The sequence below is a fragment of the Sarcophilus harrisii genome, chromosome 1, assembly GCF_902635505.1.
Source record: "Sarcophilus harrisii chromosome 1, mSarHar1.11, whole genome shotgun sequence".
NCBI classification, from domain to species: domain Eukaryota; kingdom Metazoa; phylum Chordata; class Mammalia; order Dasyuromorphia; family Dasyuridae; genus Sarcophilus; species Sarcophilus harrisii.
In genome coordinates, this window is record NC_045426.1 from 332,250,710 (window position 1) to 332,269,450 (window position 18,741).

General features: G+C 35.7%; 1 protein-coding gene across 2 annotated transcripts in view; it reads right to left on the reverse strand.

The window, feature by feature from the left end:
* Positions 1 to 18,741, reverse strand: part of ABCA1 (ATP binding cassette subfamily A member 1) — a 147,501-nt gene that overhangs the window by 79,385 nt on the left and 49,375 nt on the right. For both annotated transcript variants that reach the window (XM_031945565.1, XM_012543118.3), the window contains exons 6-7: positions 5,189 to 5,310; positions 292 to 462 (exon numbers count right to left, since the gene is read on the reverse strand). In XM_031945565.1, the coding sequence (XP_031801425.1) occupies positions 292 to 462; positions 5,189 to 5,310 (293 nt within the window). The remainder of the gene's footprint in view (positions 1 to 291; positions 463 to 5,188; positions 5,311 to 18,741) is intronic.

Sequence of the window (18,741 nt, forward strand, 5' to 3'; positions counted from 1 at the left end):
TGGCATTCCAAACTTTATGCCAGTCCTATAACATTACAGAAGAGTTATTTAACTAAGAGCCTTCATATTCATAATATATTAGAGCCCATAACTTTACTCTCATAAATTAAACAGAAGAAAACCTTTAAATTGCGTAGGGTTGGTATGTGTACCGTTAGATGATTAGCTCCATGAGAAAGAAGATAATGTTTTACCCATCCTGATTATCTCCACGTTCCCCATACTTAACACATACAGGGGGCATTCCATCAATGTTTCATGGATTAAATGGTACCGAGGATGTCTGCTTACCAGGAGAGGTTTCAGAAGGTCTATGTTGGAAGAGAAGACTTGTTCTGCTGCATCTAGTTTTTCTTTTGGCAGATCACAAAGTCCTCCTGTTTTCTGGTTGTGAAGTTTAATTGTTAAGTTTGATTCTTTGCATAGGTCTTTCAGCTTCCACTTATAGCCATTTAAAAGAGCCTGAAAAAATAGCAAATATACATGCAAAAATGGGTTATCTGGTTTGGAAACAAGTGTCCCTTCATCAAAGTGCCTCTTGTAAGAATCATAGTTAATTTCCTTCAGGATACCTCCCAGGATGGACATATAAGTATAAAAGTATATAAGTATAAAAATACTTTTGATGCATAACAATTTTAGCTATGAACAGAAAGTTAATTTCCTCCATTTTTGTCCCAAAATGTTTCCCATCCTACTTTGTCTCTAGGGTATTTCACCATCATCAAATATTTATGTAACACCTTCTATGCGCCAGGCATTTTACAGATACTATATTAAAATGATCTTCACAACAACCCTGACAGAAGTGTCACTATTACTCCCACTTTAAAAATAAGGAAACTGAGGCAGATGGACTTGCACAAGGTCACACAACTAGTAAATGTCTAAGGCTGGATTTGACCTCAAGTTTTCCTGAGTTTAAGCCTGTAGACTATTCACTAGGCTAAGCTAGCCCCAAAATAAATATAGAGCTTATTTGCAAAGCATTTTGTAAGCCTTAAAAGCTCTATAACTGCCCTGAAAGATAGATGCTGTTATTATCCTTATTTACAGCTCAGGAAACTGAGGCAGGAGGTAAGAGATTTGCAGCCAGTAGCTAAGATTTAACCTCAGATTTAGCGTTCTATGCACACTGACACCACCAAGATGCCTCTCTCTGTTCCAAGTCCTCAAGCCCAATAACATATCAGTACTTTGAGGTTCAGATTTCAAGATCCAAGTATTCCATAACTTTCTTAGAAAACGCTGAACTACTACTAGTTTTTCTTCATTCTGTGCCTGACATATATCACAAAGCAGCAGCTGTCCCTCCCATTTATCAGAATTTCTGTCTGTTCTTATTCTCTCAAAAACAAGAGCTGTAAGTAGCTCATTTAATTGGTATCTAAGATCTGGAATCCTGGAACCAGTTTAACTTAGATAAAATTTATGTCTGATAAATTAAGTTAGGGTTTGAATCCATTTACCTTTTCTAGGTCTAAGAAAAGAAATTTCCACCACCAAAAGTAAATCAGCAAACTAAGATCACTGGTATTGATGCTTAATCCACATATGACAACTTTAGCTTTTATGTAGAGCCAAACACTTCAGAAAAACCCTGTCACAGTGTAGCTATAACAATTACGCATCATAGAATAACAGAATTTCAGAGTCAGAAGGACCTTCAGACACCAGCTGGGTCAGGTGCAGTTAGTGGTGGTGCAGTGGATAGAATGCCAGGCTTGGAGTCACAAAGACTCAGTTTCCTAAATTCAAATCTGGCCTCGGAAACTGACTAGCTGTGTGAAACTGAGCAAGTCACTTTACCCTGTTTGCCTCAGTTTCCTGAGCTGGAGAATGAGCTGGGGAAGGAAATGGCAAACCACTCCAATATCTCTGCCAAAAAAAAAACCCCAAAGGAGTTTGCCTCAGTTTCCTGAGCTGGAGAAGGAAATGGCAAACCACATATCTCTGCCAAGAAAACCCCAAAGGAGTTTGCCTCAGTTTCCTGAGCTGGAGAAGGAAATGGCAAACCACATATCTCTGCCAAGAAAACCCCAAAGGAGATCATGGAAAGTCGGACAAGACTGAACAAGAAGAGCTAAGAAATTCAGAGATCAGTAACCTAATCTACACCTGGGGATAAAAATGCCCTCTTTAACATGCTCATGCATTTACCTATCATCCAACTAAAGATATTCCAGCAATGAAGAGACCAAAAAAAAAGACATTTCCTTATAAAGGCAAAGGCAGCCCACTCCACTTCAGGAGTCACATAAAACTCAGATCCACCTCTCTTCTCTCCATCTCCCACCCACTGCTCCTCTTTCTTTCCTCAAGGACCACTCTTCCCTCAGGGAGTGAACAGAACAAGTCTAACTCCTCTGCCATATGACAGACAGCCTTCCTAATAATGGAAGATAGTGAGAATGCACTGTGTCCAAGTCTTTTCTCCTAAAGTTAGACATCCTGGAAATGTTTGTCTTCAAACCAATCCCATGTTACCTCATCATCCAACTCCTAATACCAATTCTTGAAAGGGCTTTATCTGACAATTCTTTTTCTTTACAATTCCTAATAAATTGTTTTTTTGTTCTCTGCCGTACCTTCCAATTAGGATTTTAAAGATGGACACTCGTGAATATAATTCTAATTATATACACTATATACATTAATTATATACACTTACATATACTTATATAATTTCTAATACATATACACTTTCTTGAATTGGTATTTGTGGTTATATATTTTGAATCCTCCCTCCCTGGTACTCTGCTGGGCACATAATAATGTTCTCTTTTGTTTAAAAATAATATACTAAAAAAAGTTTTTTAAAGATGAAAACACAAAAATCACCAAAAAAAAATCCTAATTGGATTATTTTTGTTCAGTTCTTTTAGGGTTTGACTCTCCATAATCCCATTTGGGGTATCACAGGAAAGATACTAAAGAAACTTGCCATTTCCTCCTCCAGTTCATTTTACAAATGAAGAAACAGATAAAACATAGTTAAGTGACTTGGCTGAACAACTCATCCAGCTATTAAGTGTATAAGTCCAGACTCTTGACTCCAGACCTGGCACTCTATCCACTGTGCCATCTAGCTATCCCAAGATAATAGATTTAGAAATGGAAAAGATTTTAGATACCATTAGATTATAAGCAAGGATTATCTTTTGTTTCTTTTTGGATCCCCAATGCTTAATACAATACCTACCACAGTAGAAGCTTAATAATTTTTTTTTTTACTTATACTGTCGAGTACAATCTCATTTTACAGATGAGGAAACTGAGGCACAGAAATGTAAGTGACTTGTCCAGCATCACACAACTATTCCATATTTTCAACAAGTCTTCCTGATTCCAAGTCCATTACTGTAGCTATTATAACACACTGCCTCCAACAAATTCTCCTGAAATCAGTGGCTGAATGTAACAAAACTATTTCTTGCAGAAATGTGCAATGATTCAATCGGCAATTCCACCCTCACTTCTACCCCCACCATTCCCTCTTCATCTATATTAGTGAAGTTTTAAAGCTTCATACACAGAGCAAATCAAAGGGAAGAACTAAAGGTTTTGGTCCCTGACTGATTTTGCTGTGTTGCACAATTTCTGGTCTAGCACTGCTTTCATCTCATTTTTTTCCTAGACTGCCAGGCAATCAGGGTCATTTCTAGACATGCAATCAGTGCAACGCAATCAGACTCCTTTTAGTGCTTCTAGAGTCACACTACAAACAGGGTGGGATCCAATTACCATCTGAGAACGACCCAAGTAATTAAGATGCTTTTGGTATAGACTTTAAACACTTGACATTTGTATTTTTAATTTAGTGTTCATCTGAACATGGCAGTCAGGCATCATAGTCTAATAAGGGAAAAGTTGTCATTTTAAAAGAGAAGTAAGAGGAAATGATTAAAAACTACTGCCTGTGGAATGTTTCGTGGCCATGGTTGGGTAGTAGATTGTGACTATGAACTGAACCTAGATTTAGAGCTAGAAGGAGGAATCATTGAGTCTAGTCTCCTCATTTTCAGATGGGAAAACCATGGCCCAGAGATGGTGAAAAGCTTTAACAAAGGTTACCCAGGGCTAAGTGAATTGCAGAGCTATAGATATTCTGGATATATCCCAGGTAAATATCTCAGATGATGCCCCAGTTATTCTGACTTAGATTCCAGTGAATTCAGAGAGGGCATATAGCACATGGCTTAAAGGAATCAGGAAGATCAGAGTTTAATCCACCTCTGACATTTATTAGTTGTGTGATCCTGGAGTTAATTTTTCCCCTCAATTTCCATTTTCTTATCTGAAAAATAAGGGAGTTGGAATCAATAGCCTCTAAGAAGTTTCCTTTCTAGTTCCAAATCTATAATTTTATAATGACTTTCTCATTTCAGATTATACTCCTTCCCTGAATTGCTTTCAGCAATGGCTAGGACAGCTGTTTTAAGAACCTGTATCTAAAAGGACCAATGATGGCCCTGAGAGAAACCATAAAGCTTCTCTATGGATTGGTAAAATATTGAAAAGCAGTACATTTTGCTATCTCCACTATCCAGGATAATTATAACCATTAATGAAAGTGCTGAATATTGTAAGATTTTAAGATGAAAATGGCTCACAAAGACAGAGAAATTATTGCTTCCATACTTAAAAAAAAAAAAAAAAAGCTATTCCTCCTTATTTCATCTGTTTATCTCTAAAGAAATTTTAAATCATTTTAATCTGTCATCATGAAAAACATTCTGGCTTCTGATGTTGGAAAGCTGTGACTCCCAAACTTGGTTTTCTAACACTCCAGGGTGTGATCAATTATAACCTCAAGGGATACTGTGAAAGTTTAAAAAAAAAAAAAAAAAGCTTAATGATGCCTTAGTTCATTTTAACTTGGAATATAAATTTTTATCATACAAGTACTTTTAAGAAAGGGTGGATAATAAATTTTATATTAAAATTGAACCTTTGTCCCCATAGCCCACTACTCCTTCAACCCACTAAAAAATACTCACTTTTATCAGATAAATCACTGCTATGACATTGGGAAGTGTAGGTACGATTGGCAAGAGCTGAACAGTTAAAATTAATTTATCAATTTCCTTCATAGTTTGTAGTCAAAGGGATTTTTCATTTCAAGATAATCTAATGTTTTACCTACAACTCAGACCCACTGAGGAAATTGGAAATGACAGTATTCTACCTGTTGGAGACCAATATCAGTGTCCAGAACCTCCTCCACAGCTGGATAGGGCATGGTGAGGTTGTGCTGCAAAAATCCAGAGAAGGTTTCATTGTCCACCAGGAAATCCTGAAGTTTCATGCCTATCAGTTAAAAAACAACAACAAAATTTGAGTTTATCTTATGAACTTGCCCAATTTTGTGCGACTGTATCTGTGATGGGATGTGTACATATGCACGTGTACATACATGCTGGATGTTGGGTAAAGGAAAGCAGTAGATAAAGGCAAGAGGAAAAAACAGTGTGGACACGTATATAATCAATATCATGTTGCTTTCCTTTTCAAAGAGTGAGATGAGAGGGAGAGAGAAAAAAAATTTAGAACTCAAAACTTTAAAAAAGGAATGCTAATTTTTTTACATGCACTTGGAAAATATTTAAGAAAATATGTCTTTAAAAAATTATGTTGACATTTTTCAAACCAACAATCCTACTTGAGTTTATTGGTATTTTTACCAGTACAGGTAGGATACTAGAAGGTTATTTTAACTGCTGTAGTCAATGTGTTCTGATAAATTCAAACAACGTTCTTAAATTCTCATTTTCATTCACCCCACCCCCTCCCCCCACATAATTAACAGACTTATTTTTTAGACAAAAAGTAGAATCTTTTAAGATGATCCTCACCTCTAAACACTGCTAAATGGCCACTTACATTGTTCTCAGACAAATGGAAGGAGGAATGATAGAAAGAATCTTTATTTTTGACCCATGTGCCTAAGCTAAAAGAAATTTTTTAAGCCTTGACATTGGGCTCCTGGAGCTGACATTAAATCCTTCAGTTTTATATAATGCTATGTACTTTGCAAAGCAGGTTCACACACATTACTTCATTTCTACCTCAAAATACAAGAGATTTTGGGACAAAGTCCGAGATCTCAAGAAAACACAAAATTAAATCTTACAGAACAGATGAGATGGAATTCCACAGTGGCCCCCTTTCAATACCATGCTGCTCCTGCACATTTTCTTAAATATGATACAAATTCAGCTTTTCGGAAGCATGTCTATTATGTACATTGAAGCACATCTTGGAGCACCAACTATTTAAACAGACACCATCATCTCCTAGCATTGCCACTGTCACTTTTCAGGATGACTTCTGAAACTTCCCTTTGGACAGGACATGAAGCTAAATGCTTCTCATTCTGGCAGAAAGCTCTTTCTGGATTTCCTGCACTAACTGCTAGGCTGGCATATCAAATCCCCAGGAAAACTTAACTTCTTTTAAGGTAGGAGGAAGTATGATGACCAGAGAGTCAGAATGCCTTGGCCCCAGGCCTGACTCAAGCAGTAGCTAGTCCTGTAACTGTGAGTTACTACTCTGAATCTCAGTTTCTTAATATGTAAAACAAGAGGTTCTGTCCTATCTAAGGTCTTGTTGCTATTTAAAATTTCATGATTTGCACTGAGGTAGAAACAAACTATGGATGGTTTCTACTACTCCCCATCCTATCCTGTCTCCAATTCCCATCCTTGTTTTTTTTTGTTGTTGTTGTTTGTTTTGTTTTATTTTTTTTTTACTAAAAAGTTTAATGAGTTGAAAATAAGATGTTTAGAATTTGACCAAGAAAAATGACCTAGATGTCTACTATAACTACTATCCAACTAATTATAACTATCAAAATACCACACAGTTTTTAATTACATCTTTATCAAGTGTTCCTTCCCCACTATATTCACATCTCTAAACCTCTAGGAAGACTACTGACTCCTGATGGTTAATTTTTTAACATTATGAACTTAATCATTAACCAAAAAATGAATATGTAAAACTACAAAGAAGAATTTTTTTTAAAAGATTGTGCATGAAACTATGAACGTATGCTACATGCAATTTGAATTTAAAGTTTATGTTAAATTTAATTTAAATTTTCTTCCATCCCCATTCCTTGGCTTAATACATGTTTATTGATTAACTGGTAATCACAAAACTGATGTTTGTTTTCTGAATTGTTTTAATCTGTGGGTTTTAAATATATTATTATTAATACACTTTTGGTATCCCCATCATTTCCTATTAACTCACCCTCTCCCTTATTTGTTATTTGTAACAAATAAACATCTTGATACTTTCTCATATTTTTTATGTTCTTATAATATCACAGTGTAAACAAATGGCCTAGAGTTACATCAGGGAATTAGGTCAGAATTGGAGTGACTATAGGCAGCCTGTGGCAAAACTGGGGTTGGCTTTTTCTCCAGAATCTCGATATCATTAACTAATTTAGGTTTTCTACTGTCGACTATAACCAGTCCTAACAGAGCCCCAGAGATTCCAATCTATACCAGAACCCTTGATTATTTTCAAAAACAGTTCCCCATTCCTAGAAGAATTCCAGGAAGCTTTGGAGGGAAGTAAATCATCTATAGCAAATATGTTTTGTTCTGATCTCCTATAGCAAGTATTGATTCATAAATTTTAGGTCCAGGGTAATGAGTTTACAACCTCTGAATATACAGCCACCCAGGATTGTCAAGCATATCCATTCACTAGCAGATTATTCAGTAAGCTTATGGCTCTTCCTGGGCTATATCCAATTTTATGTGAACTCTTATCCCCTAAAGAGAGTATTTCCTGATAACCCAATCAAAACCTCAACTGCAGCCCCAAGGGAACTTTAAGTGGTTTGGTGTGAGAAGCTGGCCTAGCACTTTTAATGCCTGCCTCCAGACCATTTGGCAAAATTCAGCTGCCAAAAGAGTCTGCTGAGTTTATAATATTTCTCTGTTATTGCAAATAGGGATGTGTCTTTAAGGACAGCTGGATGCGCTCAAGCTTTGGACTGTTTCACAATGAATTCTCCAAAAATGAGAAAAAACATCTAGGGCCCCTATAAAAACCAAATGATGAGAATCTGTCAGAGTGACCTAGGAATGGAGAGAGTAAGAAGGAATTAATGAAGACCTTACCTTCAAAGAACTTACAATCCAATGGATTTTTACTTAAACAAAAATTGATGTACCCACAAAATTCAGCTCCAATTTCACCCTCTGCAAGAGGGCTTTCCCAGGGCTTCCCTCTTCTTCCCTAGTGCCTTTTTTCTGAGATCACTTTCCATTCAGTAGGTATATTTTGTTTGTTAAAAGTTATTTGCATGTAGTATCTCCCATTAGAATGTAAGCTCCTGGACAGCAGGAATGTCTGGCACAAAGAAAGCACTTAATTTTTTTAATCCATTTGTCTATATGACTTTCACAGGCTACATAATTCCAACCCCATTTGCTAAATGTACTCCCCTCCTCCTCTCCATTTTAGATTGCTTGCAATCTCAGGAAAGAAGCCATTCAGAGTCATTCATATAATGTAATGCCATCTTTACATGAAGTTCTTTGCTAAGACTCCCGTTCCTTCTCAAATTATCTTGTCTTAACATATATATGTGCATTAATATATCCAATAGAATATAAGGCCCTTTTAGGGAAGCACTACTTATTTTTTCTTTGTAGCCTAAACATCTGCATAGGTACTTAATAAGTGTTGGGTGTGAAAAGAAAAAGTGGGACATCTGAAACACTGCATGTGATTTGTGCATCAAAGTAACAAATAAGAACTGTTAAAAGTCACTTTGCAGAATGGCTAAGGAAGAATTGAATCATGAATGTGTGAATTTGTAGTGAACTAGCTCAGACACACTAGAGATAGTCTCCAAACTCACAAAGCTGCATCAGTCTCAGGGAAGGGAAAGGCAAGGATGGTCAAAGATTGGGCCCAAGTGGACTGAGTTAGAGATAGACCATGAGCTTTAGTGGGAGAGAGGGACACAGAAAAGTTTGCAGTGTTTGGAATACTGGGAAGGTGATGTTAAGCAAATACCTCCAAGCACAGTAGGAGGTAGGAATGATCCCCACTTGCAGTAGTTTACTCCAAACCCAGTAAAAGTAGCAGAAAGTAGATCCCCTCTTTCAACTCCTGTCCCTGACTGCCTGCCATGCTAGTGAACTGTGCCTAAATATTCATCTTTCATCCAAAGTCCAATTGTTTTGGAGACACCTTGGAGACAATCCTATACTGCAGCCATAGCTATTTTTAATAAGATAGCTAAGAAAATATTTAAAGATGCAGAAGTGGCCAGAGAAGCAGCTAATGATGCTCACTAAAGATTTTTCCCAATTTGAGAGTCTAAAGTGAATTCTAAATGGGGGTTGGGAGGAAAGGGATCAAATTTAGTCAACTCTATAATTTTATCAGTTTGGGCATAGAACATGGCTTCTCCATGCCTTTATTTCCTATATTTTTGCTATTTTTTTTCCATAAACTTTCCATGGGGGCCCTTGATCCCATCCCTGGCACTCAAAGCTTTCCTTTTACTCTGATATTTGAGGCGTACTAACATACTATTCAGACTTTTACTTCTCATTCTCCATATGGCCTGCCAATTACTGAGAAGGACAAACCTTTGTCCAAGAATTCTTCATAATAAAATCACAAGTTAAAATACTTTTTTTTTTAAATCACCTTATAGCATCAGCAGAGAGAGAACAGTGATATTAAAAGGACAAAGGATTTGTGTAGAAACAAACTGATAACTTCCCAATAACAATCCAGCCCAATTGCCTTATGTTCAAATATGAGGCTAACTTACTCATTTGAAATGAATTTGGAAGAAACATTATTTTTGATAGATGAACCAAAAAGGGTTCCCATTTAGCTTTATATCACAGACTTGAAAATATGTTGGTTTTTTATAAATTTTTTTTTTCCAATGTGAATGTATCTTTTACACTGTTATATGAATTTTATCACTTTCCTGGACTTGCTATAATCAATTTAGTTTTCTCAGAAAATTTCAGATATTTGAATACTAAATTTAAAATTTTTATCTTCTATTAAAATAGAATTTAAACTCCCTGAGGATAAGATCTTTCATCTCTGTCTCTGTAATTCTAAGTAACTTGCCAGAGTGTATGGTCGGAGTAGAACATGGAGGCTTAATAAATGCATCTTTTCTTTGGATATTTTTTTAGATTCATTGTCTCAGAATTCATATAAACACTCAAACCTATTACAACTGTTCTTAAATGATAAACAGCCCAAGTTTGAACCTCAATATGTTAGACTTGGATTAACTCAAAAAAGACATGTTGTGCTTCAGTGAAAGGATACTTTTACCAATGGGTAACATTATTGAAAGTATAATTTGTTCACATGGAAAATTTGGGGTATCTCAGATTGTACATTAAATATAATCAGTTTCATCAACTTAAGTGTTACAATCTGTCTCTTCTCAAACACCTCAAATCACTCTGACTGAACAATTTTGAACTTACCATATTCTGTCTTGTACCATAGTCACTTGGAGATATCTTAGCATCCACATTTTGCTAAGAAGCTTTATTTTATAGGTTGCAGATTTTGTCTTATACCATTTTTCCTGTCTCCTCACAGCGTCTAGCAAAGCACTCTTCAAATACCATTAAGCATCTAATTAAATTTGTTGAATTGGGTAGAAATAAAGAAGCTAACAAGCAGATCAAAGAAGAATTGTTTCTGTAATGTCGGTCTCTTTTTATGTGTGTCTCTTTTCTTTAAAGAGACAATTATTATATTAGTAACATTGGTATTTTCCCTTAAGATTTCATTTTTAGCTTTACCTTCTGAGAAGGCATAAAGGGACAATTATATTAGTAACTGGCATTTTCCCTTAAGATTTCATTTGTAGTTTTACCTTCTAAGAGGGCATAAAAGGACAATTATTATATTAGTAACTGGTATTTTCCCTTAAGACTTCATTTGTAGCTTTACCTTCTGAGAGGGCATAAAGGGACAATTATCTATTAGTAACTGATGTTTTCTCTTAAGATTTCATTTGTGGCTTTACCTTCTGAGAGGGCATAGCTAGTAAAAGTGGCTAGTTGGTCTAAAAAGCCTTTTTTTTGGGGGGGGTAGTTTCAAACCAATCTTTTCCCAAAATAGCACTTTATAGCTTCCACCAACTATGAAAATGAGAGCAAATAGGAATGATCTTTTTTCATGTAAGTCAATAATCTATAACGAGTCATAAAAACAATCAGTTGCTCTGATGCTAAAGGTTCACGTCTCAGTAGGTAAGGGCGATAATTCTAAGAAACAAGTACTAAGGATAGTACTGACCACAGAAAGCCATCAGCTGATGCTAACAAAGGTCAATGTCTCTGTCCTCTTATCCCTTTGTGTAAATGGCTCAAACCATCTGGCATTCCCAGAATGGACTTGCCCCTCTGAACACCCTTTTGCCTCCAATTTCCACCTGACAAAATATATCCCTTCTCAACCTGACCCAATCCAATCCACTCTATCAAGCTTTTCCTGGTGCTGTTCCTAGCCCCATCCCACAAAATGATTACACCTTCCTCAACTTTCTCAAGATTCTTTGTGTCAACTTTACTTTTCACAATCTATAAAACTTGTATACAGAAATAACAATGCTACATCTTATTATTCCTTATTATAGGAAACTCACTAAGGCAGAGTACTGTGTACTAGGAAGAGACTTAAAAGACAAATATTCCTTCCCTTTCATTCAGGAATTTAGAATTTCTTGAAAGGGAGACAAATATCAAAATAGATGGAAAAATTCAAAGAATCTTTTTCAGGAAAATTTGCTACCATCACCTTAATCCCACATCCCTTTTTCCCTTCTGTTTCTTCCCCCATTTTTCCTTTTGAATTGCCTTTGCTGATCATCCTGGATGAAAGAAAAGAGTTTTCTTTGCAACTGATTTCTTCTGCAAGACAACAGGCAGGTCTGAGTCTTGTAAAAGGAGAAGGGAGGAAGGAGAAGTGGGGGAAGTTACCCTCCCTGTTCTCTCTGGATGAGTGTGCTGGGGTTACTATCGGTCAATGCACTCTAGCCTACATCTCTGGTTTCAAGAGCAATGGTTTGTTCTAGCAGGAAAAATAACCACCCCACAATCAAGAAGTGGGAAGAGAAGTAGGTGGGGAAGAAAATTCAAGAAGAAAACAGAGAGAAAGGAGGAGGAGGAAGCAGGAGCAAAGAGATAAAACAAGAGGCTATGTAAGTGTTGCTAATCACCAGAAGTCCTTACAGAATTTAGGGACCACAAAAGTATGACCAATGTGGAGGACTGCTAAGGGAAGGAGGTAGAAGAGAATGCTTTAAACAGTTTGCTTTAAGTCCTAGAATTCAAACTTCCAGCCAAGTTCATGATGAATTGACATATTAATGTTTAATGAGATACTTATGAGATTTCATGCTTTTGAAGATCTTGAGGGAAAAAAATCGGACTCTAGCATTCTTTCCTAAATTTATGCAATACTTTTGTGGTCTAGAGCTCCTCCTTCTCCTCTGTTTATCAAATTCTACAAAGTTAGAAGTAGCCCTACAATCTGTTTGAGAAATGTCTCCTGTCGAGAAAATTTTAGTACAGACTCCAGAAAACAGAAGGTGGGAGGGAGAAAGGATGGGCAAGGCAATTTGACCCAATTAAGTGAGCTGACTCCTTGGAGAAAATGGGACATGATAGGGCGAAAGGAACACATGCAGATTAAAGGGAGCTCCCCCTCTCCTTTCTAATACTAATTGTGTTTCTCAGAGAATGAATCCTGCATCTAACAGCTAGATATAGAAATTAAGGGAAATCAAGTTTTTCAAGGCAGCAACAAGGTATAAGGCTCACAGTAAACCCAAAGGGTGTTACCAAAAACAAAAACAAAACAACAACAACAAAAAAAAAAAAAAAAAAAAAAAAAAAAAAAAAAAGAAAAAGAAAAACACCGAGCCATTGCATTGAATCACAGAATCTCAGAATTAAAGTCAACAAGCAAGTGAGCAAGATGTACCTGAGTAGGGATTTCCCTCCAACAACATTCCTAACAAGAGATCATCTGGAAAACTCAACTGAAGAACAACCCACAATTTCCTCAAACAGCTCTCTGGATCTAGGATGACTAACCAATGTTCAAGATTTTTTTCCTCCCTTCTCTCCATACTCATTGCTCCTGGGCCAAACAGATCAAGTCTAATCCTTCCAAAAAGTATCCTTTGTACCAGGGTAAACATTCTAATTTTCTTTCAGCTTTATACTATATATGTGTGTATATGTATGTATATATATATATATATATATATATATATATATATATAATCTGTATTTACAAATCTATATATATTTATATATCTTTATATCAAAGTGTCTCCCCAACATAGTCTAATGTTCTCCTAAACAAACATTCTATATGCAGTTGACTACAGGTCTCCTAATACCTAAACTCGGTGCACATTTACCACTATACTGGAAGATCATTCCAGGTTCCCATCTTGGAAAAGTTCTTGAAGCTCAGTGTTTCACTGGCAAAAAGTCTTTATCCACTTCTCAATAGCAAAAAAAAAAAAAAAAAAAAAAAAAAACTATACATATACCTAATATAAATATATCCAAAAGTTCATGAATATCAATAATTTATTTAGCAAAATATTGAGATTGCTTTATTTTCCATTTTAATTAACTTAAATTTTTCAAAATAAAATAAATTTGACTAACATATCTAACAGCTCAACATTTCTAGCCTAATCTACATCCAACCTGCTATCTATTCAAAAAGATGCCTTTTTTTAAAAAGTATATTTATCTATGATAGCAATAGTGCTAAGGATTGCCATGAAAAACAAATTAATGGAAAAATCCTGAGAAAATTGGGAGAAAGGAAGAGTTAGGACTCTATGCAATACAACAACAAGATTATGCAATGATCAATTCTGATGGACTCTGATGGATGTGACTCTTTTGAAAAATGAGGTAATTCAGGCCAATTGCAATGGTCTTGCGATGGAAAGAGCCATCTGGACCCAGAGGGAGGACTGTGGGAACTGAATGTGGATTACAACATGGTATTTTCATTTTTTTTTGTTTTCTTTTTTTTTTTCCTTTTTGATCTGATTTTTCTTGTATATCATAATAATTATGGAAATATGTACAGAAGAATTGCACATGTTTAACATATATTGGGTTACTTGCTGTCTAGAGGAGAAGATGGGGGAAGGGAGGGAGAAAAATCTGGAACACAGGGTTTTGCAAAGATGAATGTTGAAAACCATCTTTGCACATATTTTGAAAATCAAAAGGTATTATTTAAAAAAAAAAAAAAAAAAAAAAAAAAAAGACTTCCCATCCAAAACCTGCTTTCAGCAAGACCTGAACCACTCATTCCCATTGAAGTACAAATTACAGTTAAACCTAAATAAACATCACATGTTCTTGCTGTTATTATTACTATTACCTGAAATTCTTTTATTCTGCTGGGTCCTGGCCTTCAAATTGTTCTTTCTCAAATCTAACACTGGGAGAGAAATAATGGGAAACCTTGCTTTTGATCATAGCTTTTAGAAGCATAGCAGAAAAGGACCTCAGACGCCACCTAGTCCCCATACTTTATTCTATAGATTAGGCAACCTAGAAGTCAGAGATATTAAATGATTTGTTCTAGGTTTCATAGCAATAAGGAATAAATCTAGAATTCACATGATTCAGATCCTCTGGCTCCAAATCCAGCATTCTTTTCCACTATACCACACTGATGTTTACTTTTTAAAAAAGGTTTTCTGGAATGGAATCATGGCACATGTTGTTCTGTGATTTAGTTAAATTGGGTTTTCTGTTCCTGCCAGAATAAAACTGACCTTTGATTCAATTCAGTACAGACAATATTTCAACACGTCAGTATAGTATTGCATTGCCCTCCAATAATCAGAGTTCGGACCAAGGCCCAGTCTGTTCTGAATGGAGGCACTACATCCCCAAGCTGTTTCAGAGAAATATAAATGCCTTCTCTATCTTTAGAGCCTTCAACGTGTCTTAACACGTCAAAATCCAAATGAGAACTTTTGACTAAAAGATGAAAGAAATTATAGTCATTCAGTGATAAGAAGGTGGGGTTTTTGAAATCCATTTTGATGCTATAATATTGACTAATCTCTCATAAAACCCATTAGCAAGATAACACACAAGCAAGAGAAGAATAACAGACAAAAGAATAGCAAAAGTTGTTTCAATTTCAGCAACTGATACTTTACAGATGAAATATTAGCAAACAGTTAAGTAAAAGCATCAAGGAACTACAGGAAAGGCTCTCCAATAAAATTATGAAGTGGAGAGAAATTGGTGATCTATCTTCAAAATTCTCCCAGCTTCCTTTTATGCCTCCTTTTCCATAAAGTTTATTCCCACCCCTTCTAAGTCCTGGTGGTTTCAAGCTACCCAGAGGCCCTTTCTCTTCTATATTTCATACACTTGCCCTCCTCTGAAGTACTCCAAATTTTTTAATTATTCTTTTCCCCATTCCCTCTGAACTTTTGTGTCAGAGAGTAGACAATCTCAACCAGCTATTAGTGGAAAAGCAATAGTTTAGACTACCCTGACAAGGTATGAATGACTCATAATACAAGTTAAGATTCCCAGGAATATGTGTATTTTGAAAGCATGATTTATGTCATTTATTTAACAAGTTTTTATTAAGATCTTGTGCATAATACAAGGAAGTAATAGGTTGCTCAGTTGCTAAGAAAATCATAATCCTTTTTAACTTGTTAAGATTTAGGTTTATCTTGTTAATCCAAAAAAAAAAAAAAAAAAACGAATTCCTGTTCCATTTATATAAGATTCTCTCATACTATCATGTTTTTTTTTTTTTATTGGTCTGGAAATCCAGAAGGAATTTTAGCATGAGAAACACAATCACCTTTTAAATAAATAAATAACTGGTTTTTAAAAGTTTCTATAACAACAAATGTTATATTAACAGTTGACATTTACACAGTATTTGAGGGTATTTTACTTACATTATGTCATTTTTACCCTCACGACAGCATAAATGGACACTATGGGTATTATTGTCCTGATTCAAATGAAGAAACAGAAGTTCAATGAAGAAAATGCTTACATAGCTAGAAAGTATCAGAGAGACCTGAACCCAAGTTTTCCTGACAACCAAGTCTAGCACTCATTCATTGTGAGAATGCTTCTTTAGGAACATCCAGTTCAATACAATGAATATTTATTGAACCCTTGCTGTGTACAAGGCAATGTGCCAATGTACCATGGGGAATACAAAAATGAATGTGTTTCAGTACTCAAGGAACACACTAATAGAAAAGATAAGTATGATAATAGCTACAGTACAAGTAAGGAAGTGATAAATGCCCCACACAAGAGGGCAACAATTCCAATCTGTTTTTGTTTTCTTAAGCAACATTTCCTATATAACCCAGGCCATTGATGGAGCCATTAAGATAAGGATTTGGCTGGGTTTGTTCCAAAGCAGTCCTGCAGATGACCTAAAACTAACAAACTTAAATTTAATAAGGTTAAATATAAAATCCTGCATTTAAGTTTCAAAAAGATCCAGAAACCTGCAATCTTGTTCCCCTGTTTCTTAAGTTTAAAATGAGGAAGACCCACATTAATAGCAATATGTGGGGCAAAAATTTGAGTATTTTAGATGACTACAAAATCAATATGAGATATGATTTCCAATAAAACAATATAAACTTGAGCTAAATTATTAGGGAGTTAAGGGACTAAAGGAGTTATTCGTCTCCCTGAACTATTGTTAATCAGACCACAGCCAAAGTACATCCAAAAAGAAAGGAACCAATGCAGTGAAGGATGTAGAAATTATATCATATGAAAAATGGTTTAAGGAATTAAGGATATTTAACACTACGAAGAGGAAACTCAGTAGAGACACAATAGCTGTCTTTAGGAATGTAAAGAGCTGTCAAGAGGACCTAGACATACTCCATGCAGTTCCAGAATAAAGAACATGAGTCAATAAGTAGAAGGTACAAGTAGTCACGTTTTTCACTTAATAGAATAACTATTAACTGGAGCTATACAAGATGGGAAAAGTCTCTCAAAAGTACCAAGCTCCTCAATGTTCAAGCAGAGATCAGATGTCTGCCAAAGACGTCACAAAGAAGATTTCTTCATCATGTGTAAGACGACTGGGCTATGATGGCCAAGGTTCGATCCAACTTTTAAGATTTGGTGATTCTAAGATTTGCAACCTATATATATAGCAAATGCTTCTGAAAAATTATATAGCCATTAAAATAGCACAAGTAGGATATCGACACAGGATATCAACTCAGGATGCCAAAATTCAGATCTTATGGGTTCCAGAGATGTTTATATCCAGTACACCGAGTTTTTTTTTTTAATAGTTGTTACTATCAGATACTTGATGGGTCTCACTTTTTATTCTCCCTATGCCAAAATCTCAAAATGGTGAGGGATGGAATTGAGTTAGGGGAAGAAGAGCTAATCAAAATATTTTTATGCAAAGGGAGAAGATAGAGAACAAATATTTATTAATTGCCTACTACATACTAGAAATTATGCTAAGTACTTTAGAATATTTTCTCTTGTGATTATATTTAGCTGTGAAGTTCCTCCAAAGCTTAATAGAATCATGGTAGCTGTTTTGCCTCTAAGTAGAGAAAAATCAAGGAAGATCTTGAGTCAGCAAGAGTCAGAGAACCTTAGAATCACAAGATTTAGAGCCACTTAACTGAGTTTTTACTATCACGTTACAGCAAAATTTGAAAATGGAATTATTCTTGAGTGTAGCTCAAGCTCCCAAGGGGAATTTTATTTTCTTTTTTTATGGGGAAGTTATAATGAAAAGGCCAAGCTTTAACTTGCAATTTGAAGACAGACCCTCCCCCAGAAAGGGCAAGAGGAATATTTTTCCTAACTTTTTAGTTGCAGAATCAGCCTGGACACTGATAGAATCTGAACCCAGGAGAATACCTATTTGATACCACTAAGCAATGCATAGATACTATCTTTGGAGACTGCAAAACAGATAAGAAATGAAAAACAAGGAGACAGGGGAACAAGCTGCAAGGAATTGCTTAACAATTGTCATTTTCTATGACAAGCTAAACTAATTTTCTTTTCCTCCTGTCAAGCCTGAGTGAGCCATCCGTCTGGCACAGAGGCAGACCTCCACCAAATTACAGTCTCTGCCAAATCACATCCTTGGCAAGTGTGCCCTAGCTTGGCTCCTATGTTCCTGGGCACTCTAACTGTGAAAGGCCAATGATTCAGACTGGCTAGATTTTATGATCTATGATAACAAGGTCCCAGATGACATCCAGAAAACCTAGGTAGATGACTTTACAAAGGAGAAGAGAAAGAGTATGAAAGTTTAAAAAAATATATATGGAGGTGAAGGAATGATTTGCTTCTTTCTAGTCTCTGGGATGTCTCAGTTTATTGTGTTGTTCAAAAGGAATTAAATGTCTTAAAGCTAAAACCTAAAACTAAGAAGTAAAGCCAAGAATGCTTTAAAAATAATGTCATTTAGTACTTTTATCTCACTACTTAAAAGATGTGATTTCACCAGTATGAATACCCTGCCCATGATTATAAAGCATATCTTGGTAAATAGTCTTCATGAAAAATTGCTGCACACAGAAAAATCATTCTTGTGGCTAACCTTCTAGTAATAAAGAGAGAAATGACAGTATTTGTGGGATGGGTGAAAGTAAAAAGTTGAAAATGACACTAA